The 12,260-nt window shown below is 54.3% G+C and overlaps 1 protein-coding gene and 1 long non-coding RNA gene across 8 annotated transcripts in view; one reads left to right on the top strand and one right to left on the bottom strand.

The window, feature by feature from the left end:
* Nucleotides 1–312: 312 nt before the first annotated feature.
* The window catches only part of CNTFR (ciliary neurotrophic factor receptor), a 202,381-nt gene continuing 190,433 nt past the window's right edge, over nucleotides 313–12,260 (bottom strand). For all 7 annotated transcript variants that reach the window (XM_027722242.2, XM_027722244.2, XM_027722243.2 and 4 more), the window contains 3 exons: nucleotides 4,054–4,234; nucleotides 2,413–2,557; nucleotides 313–1,521 (listed from right to left, as the gene is read on the bottom strand). In XM_027722242.2, the coding sequence (XP_027578043.1) occupies nucleotide 1,521; nucleotides 2,413–2,557; nucleotides 4,054–4,234 (327 nt within the window). In that variant the 3' untranslated portion in view covers nucleotides 313–1,520. The remainder of the gene's footprint in view (nucleotides 1,522–2,412; nucleotides 2,558–4,053; nucleotides 4,235–12,260) is intronic.
* LOC120323790 lies at nucleotides 6,498–10,275 on the top strand. Its single transcript, XR_005564635.1, has 2 exons — nucleotides 6,498–6,591; nucleotides 10,051–10,275. It is a non-coding gene; the product is annotated as an uncharacterized LOC120323790 (long non-coding RNA).

The following is a 12,260-nucleotide window of genomic DNA, read 5'->3' as shown; positions in this document are numbered from 1 at the left end:
GTGGTGCCTCCCCATCACCATACGGGTGTCACACAGGGTGGTGACAACCATCCCCTTTCCATCACGGGGAGTTTCCAGAGTGGGTATCCCCACTGCACCTTCTCAGGATGTCCTGAAGGCCAGTTTCTGTGTTTCCCATCCCCCTGGAAAGATGACGCTATGGTCTCAAGCCCCAGGGCAGGTTCCAGGGTGTCTGTGTCCCCATCACTGCTGTCCCCACGTCCTCCCCATATCAGCCAGCATGACACACAGAAGCAGACAGACAAAAACACCCACTCCAGACAGAGAGGAAATAACACCCAGAGCCTCCAGTCATCATGAAATGAACATTTAATGAAGACAGTCTCTCCTGGTGCGTGTGTGTGTGTGTGTCTGTGTGTGTGTGTGCATGTGTGCGTTGTCTCTGTGTGAGCTTAGTTTTATCCCCTCTATTACTTTTTTTTTGATTCTTTTTTTTTTTTATATATATACATCTATAAAAAATTCAAATACAGCATGTCAACAGTGGGAATACTAGGACGTACGGTATTAAATACTGCGCTTGGGTCCAGGCAGGGGCAAGAGGAGGTGTCTTTACAAAACAGGACTTCGGGCAGGATGGGGAGGAGAGCAGAGCAGGCACAGGGACATCTGGGGACAGCGGGGGACAGCAGGGGACAGGTCTGCAGGGCTCCAGCTCTAAAGGCAACAGCAGAGCTATTCTGCTTTTGTTGGAGAATGAGACAAAGACATCAATGGGGGTGATTCCCTGTATCCAATATGGTTAAAAGTTTGGGGGTGATGTTGGGGTGGGGTTGGGGGTGGCAAAGGCTCCTGCAGGGTGCTGCGGAGAAGGAGGTGGAGGGACAGCTCTCCAGGTGCTCAGCAAGGGGCAGGAGGGTTTTACTGGTGTTTCATTTCCTTTTTTTCCACTAAAACCCTGCCAGCTCCCTGCTCCCCATCACACTTGTGAAAGCCACCAGTTGTCCCATCCATCATCCCCTCGGAGGGGACCAAGACCCCCTGACCTGTGCACCACTCCAGCTTCGCCACGTGGTCGAGAGCTCAGGGGAGCAAGTCCGGTCCTTGGGGGACCCCCTTTTGCCATAAGGGGGTACACAGCTTGGAGCATCGTTCCCCTCACCACCCCCCCATTTTCATATCCCCTTTTCTCGGTGCACTGCTGCGGGGGGCAGTAGGCACGTCTTTGGCGTGGGGGGGTTAGCTGTATGAGTGGGGCCCTCAGCTGCGGCACGGGGCCCAGGCTCGCTTCACTTTGCTGGGCAAAGGGGGACGGGGATGTCTCCTTGCAAGGTCTCCTTGCTCCGGGCTGGGAGAGGATTTTGCGGCTCCCCAGGGGACGGCAGCGGCTCTGTCCTCCTCCGAAGCGATGGCGAGAAGCGTGATACGTCCTCAGTGTGTGCAAAATCGAAGAGATAAGAGACTCAACCCGGGAGTGGGGCAGCGGGGCGGGGGGCGGTGGCGGTGGCGGACGATGGGGAGGCGTCTGCACTGGGCTGCGATGGATGGACAGATGGAGATCTGCAAGGTGGGAGGAGAAGGGTCATGGTCCCGCTCCTCACCGATGGGACACGCCAAGGAGAATTTGATCTTTTTCCACGGGGGAAATTCAGCCCTTCCCAGAACCCAGGTGCCCAAATACATCCTTTCCACCTCTTCCTCCCAGGACTGGACCCTCCCCATCCTTCCCCAGCTGCAGGCCACTGCCCCTCCTGATGCCACCACTAATGCCACACATGAGGTGACATAGTGAGTCAGAGGGGAGCAAAGGACCTCATTCCCACTGGGGGCTTTTCCTTGGACACCCCCTGGGGCATCAAAGGATGGGTGGCATGTTCTTTCTCTCCCAAAGGTGACACAGGTGGCTACACCAAGATCCATCCCCCAGTTTTTGGGCAGCTTGGGTACAGTGAAAAGATTTTTGAGTGGGACACCCATGATACAGCAGCCCTGATCTGTAGAGGAACAGGAAATTTTGTGGCTCTCCAGGCTGCCAACTCCACTCTAAGCGAAACTAAGGACATTTTTGAGATGCATCTGTGAATTTTCTGAGCTCACACAATTTTTCTTCCATCACTACGCAAAGGCCTTAGATTTTCACGTGGTTCCTTTGCCTCTTGAAAAATCAGCAGTTGAGGGGGAGAAGGGCTGCTGAGAATGAGACATCAAAGACTGACCCCTTTGCCGGCTTTGTTTGAAAAGCCATTTTGGAGATCTCCACCAGAACATCCATTTGGAAAAGCAATCAGACTTGGTGCATTTACAAAAAACTGCAAGAAAAACCCAAATTACTTGTTCTCAATGCCCGCCACAGCCTGGCTGAAGCATCGCCTTCCCAACCACACTAAAGCCCCTAGGGTCCCCATGCACCCACACCCCACCTCTTACGCCTCTGATTTGGGAGATACTCACTAAATAAAGAGGGCACTATAGGCAGCCACGACCAGTCCAGCTGTCCAACACACTGCCACGGCCCCGCTGCCCACCACGGCCCCCTTGTCGCAGATCTTGGTGGTGGGTGGCGCCATGAAAGAGGAGGTGCTAGCGCTTGTTGTCTCTGTAGGGAGGGAAAGTGGATGTCGAGGGCAGCTGGAACGCCCTGGGATGCATCCCATAGAGGCAGCCCTGCTCTCCTGTGGGTGGGGATAGCGCACTGTCCCATCCCCAAATTGCCCTCACTGTTATGCCACACTAGGGCTGAGCGAGCTGGAGGGGGTGGGATGATTCAAGGGATGGTGTGATCCATGAGACTTTCCCTGATGTGACAGTGACTGCTTGGAGATGCCTGTGCAATCAGGCAGAGCTGGGCATCCCTCCCCATCACCATCCCGCCCAGCCGGGCTACTCTGAGCACCAGCTCTATGGGAAATTTAGCTAAGAAGTCACGATGAGCCACATCTCTCAGCAGAGAGCATCCCTCACCCACAGAACATCCCAGACATGCCTGTGGTTGCTGGGCTGGCTCACAGGGCTTGTCCTCCTTTGTACTGGACCAGATGGGTTATCTGTCCCTGCACAGAGCTGCGGGATTGCAGGAAGGACCTGTATGGGCAGTCAGACTGGGGCATCTTTGGCCACATCCAGAGTACCAGAGTACCCCTGGCCAGACAATCTGGGCTGATTGCTGAGGGCCAAAAGGGTCTGTCTTGACATCTTTCAGACTCCACTGAGGTGTCACAGTGAGACTCAGCCCTGGCGTTGGAGTGTCCCACACCAGCCCTGCAGGGCTGCACCAAACTGCATGCACAGGGACATGTGTGCAAAGGGCATGTGTGTGAGGGACACACGTGTGCCTGCACAGGGAGCAGGCAGGTGCCATTGGAAGTGGTATTTACATTTAGCACAATGCAGGCAGATATAAAAGCAAAACCAAATCCCCAGCACTAGCACTGCTGCAAGATGTGCCTGCACTCCTTGAGGGAGTTCATCCCCCTGGGAACGGGGTACTGCAAATCCGTGCTGCTGCCTGAACTTCCAGGTGCTCTACTGGGTGCTGTTTCTAAAAGTGGGGGTGTCTCTGCACAGGAGTCAGGGGAACCAGTGTAGGGTCTGCTCCATCCCTTCTGGGAAACGGAGGGCTGATAACACCCATTTGGACACAGTCCCAGCTCTTTCCTAGAAACAGAGACTTGTTAACTTTGTGGCTTTTATTTTGAATTGGCATCACTCCGAGCCATTGTGAGGGGTCGGAGGTGTGGAGGGGGTAGGACTGGAGAGGGGAGGGAGGGATGGAGGGGGACAACACTAAAAGGGAATAACAGTAACAATAATAATAATAATAAAACAATGCCCATCTTTGTTGTCCCACCCCAAGCATGCCGGCAAGAAGGATGCTGGACCCAAGTGAGCTGAGTCAGCATTCCTCAGGCCATGGTTGCACCTGCTGACAGGGAAAGTGTAGGGTGAAGGGCTGCAGCTCCCCAGGTGCTCAGGGGATATCCTTGTCTGGGGACAAAACTTGCACAGAGCCAGAGAGGAGGTCCCTCAGCCAGGACTCCTGGTTTTATCCTGGCCGCAGGCACAGCCCTGTTTGTAGTGGGAAGGGGCTCTTACCTGTGATCTGGGCCTCTGTGGTGAGATGTTTGGGCTCCTCTGTCCAGGGGGTGGCATGAACAGCCACACTCCAGTCACTCCACGTGCCGATGTCGTTGTCTTTGGCTGCCACCTGGATGATGTATTCCTTGCCAGCGTAGGCATCCGTGATGGTGTGCGACGTCCCATCCGACAGCTCAACCTGAGGGCAGCAGTGGGGAGGGGAGGGTGGTCAGAAGGTGGTCAGCATGTTTAGCTCAGCTAGAGGACGTTAACAAGATTTTGCAGCACTTTGGGAAATACTGGGGGGTTGTGGGGAGAGGCATGAGCCCTGGGCAGGGATGCAAAGGGAGATGCTCCATGTGCAGCAAAACCAAAGGTCTGGAGACCCGGTCCTGCTCCCAGACTCGTGGTGCCTGAGTGGAGCAGCTTCCTCTAGAGGTCACCAGAAACTAACAGATGTGTGTGCAGGCTCCCTCAGACATGTTAGGGCAGCTGGGATTTGGATATCACAGGCAGTGGATGGGGTGTGCAACAAGCTTTCTGGGCAATACTGCCAGTGCTGGGAGGAGGCTTTCCCACCAGCAACACCCCTGGCCACCCTGCTCCTGTGCCTGTGGTATCCCACTGTCCTGGCTTCCATCCCTCTGGCTGGGCCTTTGGACAAGGATCAAGTTGTGTCCAGCTGTCTTTCCTAGAAAATATTCCCTCTGTCCTGTTGTCACTGCTACCTGAGCCACATATGGTCCTGTCCAGCCTGTCCTTGTTGCTGCAAAGTCCGGTGATTTAACCCCAGACTGTGTCCACACCTTCTGGGGGATCTCTGATCCACTCGGAGCTTGGCTTAAGCACAGGGGTATGTAGATGCTCAGCAGGAATGGTCCCTCATGGCACAGATACCAGTGACCAAACACGCCTGGCTGACCGAAGGGGAGGGCTCAGCACCCAAGTGACCTTCCAGGGATGAAGTCAGACTTGGCCTTGGGGTCCTTAGGGTATGGAGGGGACCAGGGCAGGAGCATGCCCTCCACCCCATCTCTCAGACTGAGGACCAACATGCTGCCAACTTCACTACCCTACTATGCTGCCTGTGCATGGGTGGGTGGGGGGGATGGACACACAGCATCCCTTGTCTGCCCTGAACCCTGTCTGTCTGCCCAGACACACTGATAATAAAAATGCTGGAGGGATAAGGGGGTGGTGTGTGTCTAATGCAATCCATCCTTGCACACCAGTGATCAGCCGGGGGCTCAAGCTCAAGCAGAACAAGCAGCACTTCATGAGTGGGGGGAACTTCATGGTGCAAGCCACACAGAGACCTCCACACCTCCCCAGCCACCCAAGAGAAGGTCAGGTACAGAATCCCACTGCCCCAGGGAGCACCAAAGGCTGAATTTTATTAAGAACTCAGTTCAATTACAGGAGCAAGATGAAAACTTCTGCCAGGTCCCTGAAGCCAAAGAAAGAAAAGCTGCACCATTGGAGTGCCCTGGAGGTACCTGAGCCAATGCACCTGTGGGATGAGGCTGTCTTGGCATTGTGGCTTTACACACACAGGGATGATGTGCACACCAAAGATGTAGGTGCACACCAGTGCCTGGTGTGGTCAATGTCATCACCCCACTGCTTACAGGGGTATCTGAAAAGTAGAAACCCACCCTGAGAAAGAACCAGCCCTTTTTCAGAAACCATGGTGCAGCACATGCAACAACCTGGCACAGATTTAATCCCTTTGGCATGTGAACTGCAGCCCTCTCCCTCCCCACCCCGGGCTTTTACAGTCTCTGTAGAGGATCCCTTACCAGGCAGAGAGGCAATTTTGCTTTCTTGCACCAGTTGAGAGCTTTTTTTTCCTATTCCCACTTCCAGGGCTGCATCCAGCCTTCCGCCCAGCACATCAGGGCCCTTGGGCTCTTCATTTCCAGCTGCTCCTGCCACCCAGCCTGGGCCCGTAGGAGCCCCACATCTGGAGCACATCTGGAGGCAGACCGGACTGGTCTCCCCCACAGCCGACAGGGAGCAAAGGGCCTCCTGCTGCCAGCAAGGCATGAAGTGCTACCAAAACTCGGCAGCATGGAGAAAGCCGCGTGTCCATCTCACTGCTGCAGATTTTGGGGCTGGATGGGGGTCCTGCCTCTCTTCACACCACTAACTCGGGTCTGACACCATGACCGACACCAATGGTGCTGGTGGGATGCAAATGGGGTGCCACTGGTTTCACTGCAGGCTTGTACCAAGCTGGCATGTGCCTAAGCACTAAACCACTATCAGCAAAGCCTGAGTCCACCTCTATCATCCAGGGGACATCTTCCCACTGTGACACGGGTCTCACCTGTCATAGGGTGACATAGACATAGGGTCTGACCTGTTGGCATGGGGGAAGTTACTCAGGGTGCCTGCCAAGGGATCCAAGATCACAGCCTGGCTGGGCAGAGCCTGATATGGGGTGCAGACGAACGCAGACCCTGGTGGGGCTCCATGCAGGGTCTCCCTGAGTTTCCAGCAAACTGAAAATGCTGAGCGCCAACCCTAGGGTCACAGGTGCTGCCTCTTGACCAGGTAAAAGGGTTAGCTCACAGGTCCCCAGCAATCTATACCAGGGGGGTGGCTGCTCCCATCCTGGGGGCATAGGCACAGTCCATCCTGCCGGAAAATGGTTCGGGACCATTTAACTTAATGGGATAGGTGAAAACGGAAATCTTGCAAGGTCTGGACAGAAGGGAGGACAGGGAAAAGATAAGGAGGATGCCAGTTCCTCCTGCAGCACAAGGCTGTGCATCCTCCAACATGCAGGGAGTCTTGGCTAAGACACATCCCACCAGCCCCACCAAGCTCCCGCCCTCCTCAGCCCAGGACCAGGGTCCAAGCTGGATCAGGATCCTCAGACGTGATGGGCTCTTCACACCCGTTGCTGCACCCAGCAGAGCTGCAGAGGCAATTTCTGTACCCTCTTCTCATAGGGACACACTTTCATGGCCCTAGCACCTAGGGATGGGTAGGTGGGACAGGAGACCCACCAGGTTGTGAATCACCTGGTCTGATTGGCAAGGCACCTCCCTGCAGTCTTGTGGCATGGTGAGGCTGTGCCTGCCTCCCACACCTTGGGATTCATGCCTTTGCCAGTGGCTCCAGTCACTGCTCACAGGTGTACTGCTTGTGGGCACAGCGGGCCGGGGTGCCCGTACAGCACCGTGCACACCACACAGTGGGGACCCACCTGGATGGGGTCAGCCCAGAGCTGTTTGGTGGCATCCACCAATGTGGATGGCAATGCTAAGGTGATCAAGTTAAATTAATCCTTAATGACAATTATATGAAATGAAAACTCCCTGCAGACCTGGATTGCTCTGTGCTAGGTTGGGGGTGGCTTGGAATAAGAGAGTGAAGACAGGGCTCTGAAAGATGCTGGGGTTATGCAGCTGGTGTGTGGCTTTCTCCAGGTCTTTCAGCATCCTCTGAGTCCCCATGGCTCCTCTTTGACACCTGTAGCAAGCAGGCTGCAACAGGCCAGCCCCACCGAGGTCTCACTGACCTGGCCAGGCTGCTTTTCCATCCAGGAGCATTTTCTCTATCCCAAAGAGCCTTGCCAGTTCAGTGCTTCCCCTTGGGAGCAATTCCTGCCTCTCCCCACCCAGAACAACAAACCAAACCTGAATGTTTGCAGATGATGTGTCAGAGGCACAACTGGGTCAAGTCTGTGCCTTGTTTGTGGAGGGGGAACATACCCCCAGGACCCAGGTTAGAAAACCTGGAGGACCTTCCTTATAGGACCTGGGAGGATGCTGCCCTAAGCTCTGCTTTACACAACAGACAAAAAGAGAAGGCATGGACGACATCATCCATCTCTCCCCACACATATGACCTCTGGATGCAGAACTTCTGAGCTGGGTAGCCAGGGACACATCCAGTATTTGCCACGGCGGGTGAGAAAGGCCATGGCTCAACACAGAAGTGCCACAGCAGATGGGAAAGCACATGGGGACTGGGTCCAACTGGATACAGACAGGGAGAGATGGCAGGGAAGACACACTGGGGAGGCTGTGGGGGGACGGATGGACACACAGCATCAAAGGCAGAGAGAGTAATTCCTTAATCCCCGACCCAGCCACACAGAGACAAAAGTTGGAGGAAGGCTGCGCATGGTAATTTTTTTGGCCGGGGGGGTGGGTTTGCGTGTCGCTGCCTGCCTTTGTGCACCTGCCAAAAGTCAGTCCAACTGGCTGTGAAGTGCTGCCCAGATTAATGAGGGATCAGTAGCCAGTGCAATGCAGAGCTATTAGCATTGCAAAAAAAAAAAAAAAAAAAAAAAAAGAGAAAAGAAAGAAAAAGAGAGAGAGGAGATAGAGGAGAGAGAAATGAAAAAAAGCCCTTGAACACAGTAAATCAGACAACAGCTTGCTGAGGACAGCGTAGGCTGGGATCCCATTCCATGCCGTGGTCACATACCCCAACCAGCCTGTTTGGAACGATTATGGATCTGCTGAGCGCCCACCCACAGTCCCAAGCACCAGGATGAGCCCGGGGGATTGTTAAGTGGGGGACAGTCATCCAGGGCAGGCTGGGGAGATGATGGACCCACACTCAGCTTTCCCCCTGTCCATGCTGGTCCCCCCTGCACATGTGCTGGAGGCCTGGGGACATCCACAAGAGCCATTCGCACTCCTACACAGAACATATATGTGTGCCCTCATTCCTGTCCCTGCCTGCAGACTGGTGACGCTGCCTTTCAGCGCTCAGCACAGCAGGAGTTAAGAAAGCCTTCCCTGCTTCCAAGATCCCCCCACCCTGCTCCCATGGCCCACAGCCCACCCTGCCAGGGTGCCCCAGCAGTAGAAAAGGTCACTGTGTTCTGTTCCCATTCTGGGCTTTGCTCCTGGTCCAGTGGGACCAGGTAGCAATTATCTGTGAATAGGGTGATGTACAGGCAGGTCTGAAGCCCAGATGGCCTTTGGAAAGGGATGGGTCAGGAAGGGAAGAAAACCCCAACCGTCCCTGCCCTGGCAGCTGGGATGGGGGCTGGTGCGTGTTGAAAGGAGGTGGAGGGGGATCAGATGCCTCCTTCTCTGCATCCCACATGAAAATGTGTTTGCTGGCTCCCCTGTGGCAGCATTGGCTCTGCTTTCCATTCCTTGACACCTCCTGCTTTCCAGCACAGCTCCTAGTGCAGGAAGGGTGTGCTTTGCTGGCAATACGGAGATGGGGGCTGGCACCCCTCAGTCCCACGGCAGGGACGCACCACCTCTGTGCATGCCAGGACAGAAACCATGCACCTGTTCCAGGTGTATCAAGCCTGGATGAGTCTGCTGTCCCCAGAATAAAAGGAGCACCCTGGCTATTGTAGGGTGAAGCTGATGTGCTCACACAGCCTATGCTACCCACAGCATGCATGGAAATATGGAAGGAAACCCCTCGTAAGAGCACAGCTAGGTGTGCCATGCACCTGGCATCCTTGCACCCTCCTCCTCCTCTGGGTGCTCCTCAAGTTGTCCTGAATGATGGGGGAAATGGGATAGGGATGGGACACCCCAGTGGGCTTGATTTCACAGCCACTTTTCCCCACAACGAGCAGTCAGATCCTGCTACCGGGCTACAAGGAGCTTTGTAGGGACCCAGTTACACAAGTCACTGATGTTTCAGGTTCCTTCAGTCCCTATGAGTGCAGGCGAATCCCAGCAGGCTCTCATCTGCCCTGGGGAACAAACTAAACCAAAACTATAATCCCCAAGCAAGCTGCTCCACTGCTGGGAAGTGAAGAGGGTCACTGCAAAACAGTCACTGCAGCCTGTGAAAAGATGTCGCCATGTGGAAAAGAAATGTTTTACTTTTTCCCTTTCAAAGCCATGTCTGGAGAGCAAACAGGTCTGACATTCATTACTAACAAAGAAGCCCCCAAATACCTCCTCCTTCCACAGCACCACAGGAATCAGTTGGGCTAACCACAGACAAAATGTTCTACCTGGACACCAGAATAATTAAAAGGTTGGGAAAAGTGAATGACCTCCTGTTTTTCTCTGCCAGGCAGGTAGTGGAGGATCCAAGCAGGGTCTGAATTGTGCTCCCTGCTGTCACCCCCTCCTGAAAGGTCTGCTGTGGTGCTGGTGCACATATCTCAGCCCTGCTGTGGGTCTGGGAGGACGAGCTATCACAGGGCTCCTCTGCAGCCAGGGCTGTGTCACACCAAATGCAGCTGAACAGATCCCTCCAAACTCAAAATACAGAGCATCTTTGAAAGCGGGGCTGTAACACTGCTAATAACAGGACTCTCTCTCCAGATGTGCTCGTCCCTTCTGTCAAGTGACAACTTGCAGAGCTCACTTTCACTTGTGGCTGCAGGGAAGATGGGATTGGGGATGCTGAGGGTGCTCAGAACAGCCCTAACCCTGCCTAGCACTGACATATCTGCCCGCAGATGCATTCACCACACTGACACAGTGGGCTGCGGGTGAAAGCAGCTTGTGCATTGGCATGGCAGGGCACAGGCACCTGCCTGGGGTGCTCCGCATGTGAGCAGAGAAAACTGGGCTTGCTAGGGCCTTCCTACCTGCCTGTGGCTGTGTGAGCATGCAGGTGAGTACAGGCACACAGTGCATGCATGAGTGCTCTGCTGCTCAGTGGCACCTTTACAGCTGCCAGGTGCTTGGTGACTTTTAGGTCACTTGTAGTTTTCAACTGGCCTGAGAGCACCCAGACAACACCAGCCACGGGTCCTGAGCCTCAGCTGTGTCCCTGAGGCTGGGGGGGAGGGTGGATGGAAAAGGTGATTTCTAGGCATTTCCCACCTCCATCCTCCTTTGAGACACACTCTGCTCCAGCCCTGCCTGCCCCACACTGAGCTGTGAGCGACACTATTACAGCCTCAACATTTTGCTCCCACCTATTAATTCAATTCTTTTTCCTCTTCTTTTTTAATCACTGACTTTGCAGCCAGGAGGGGAAGGGAGTGAAATGCCGCAATAAAAGCTACCAAGCGTGAAGCTGTAACCCAGCTCCCTCAGGGTGACCTCCCTGCCAAGGTTGCCTCATGAAGAGGGGGAGCAGAGGAGAAGCAGCAGAGGCACGGGGGGGATGCAAATGGGCGCAAAGAAGCGCGCCTGCCACAAAGTGACATTGCCACAGTGCTGGTGGGGACACTGCTGTAGCAGGCAGTGGCACTGACTGCTTCCCTCCTCAACTCTCTCTGTCCCTCTCCCTTGCCCATCACCAGCAGGATATGCATTAGCTCACATTTTCAGGTTATTTCAGGCTGGTCCAAGGCAGGAACTTCCACAGACAGACTGTGAGATATCACCTGTTTGGCAAAAAAGTGTTGTTTTGCCCTGGAAGATGACCCTGAGCCCACCCTGGCAGCCATGTCCGACACTGGGTGAGGGAGGCCAGTCCGGTGGACAATGCTGTTCTCGCACCAACAAACCCAACACTAAATATTTGGCAATACCCACGAACTTCCCACTCCTTTCCCCAAATCCCCATCATTTGCCCAGATAGAGCAGGCACATATGTCTACATTTCTTTCTTTTTGCCCCAGCTCTTAAAATCCTGTGACTGTGGGAGCACCTCTGCTTGCTTTTCCAAAGAAGGATGTTTCCAGCCTCTGCAGATGCTCACGAACGTGGCTCTAATGCTTCAAAAACAGAAGAGGAAGGAGAGAACCCAACCACATTATTAGCTTTAAATATCTCATGACCTTTTACTGCAAATCTCAAGATCTGAGGCGCAGCCCGCCTCACGCTTCGTTAACATTTCATGTTGTCAGCACAGCCAATGGGTTCAATTAGACTTCACGACGGCATCTGCAAATTGCTGGCAGCCCACGGGAGGAAATCCTCCCTCAGTCTGGCCACCAGCTCTGACGCTGTGTAAGAAATACCTTCTTGAGCCTTGCCACATTCCCAGGATGTGCATCGAGCTGATCAGTGCTCAGCACATGTGACTGCCCTCCAAAAGCTGCGAAAAGGGGAGATCGTGCTCTGGAAAATGCTATGGGGCGGGAGCAAATTGGGTGCAAGACCTGCTCTGGGCTCCCCAAAGATGCTCAGAACGGTGTCTGGCCACCCGCCTGCATCTAGGGGCGAATGTGCAGATGTGCTTGTGGGGAGATCACAAGTGTGAGTGCGGCGATCGCTGCTGTTGCAAGTTAACTGAAAGAGCCTGTAAAACCAGAAACAGGCTATTAGCAATCCATTAGGAAAGGGTATCCAGTTCCAGCCTAGGTAAGCCATTAGAGGAAC

This window comes from Pipra filicauda, unplaced genomic scaffold (assembly GCF_003945595.2).
Source record: "Pipra filicauda isolate LSUMZ 115617 unplaced genomic scaffold, ASM394559v2 scaffold343_size770392_pilon, whole genome shotgun sequence".
Lineage (NCBI taxonomy): Eukaryota > Metazoa > Chordata > Aves > Passeriformes > Pipridae > Pipra > Pipra filicauda.
Note: the sequence above shows the minus strand (reverse complement) of the source record. Positions and strands in the feature narration are given on the sequence as shown.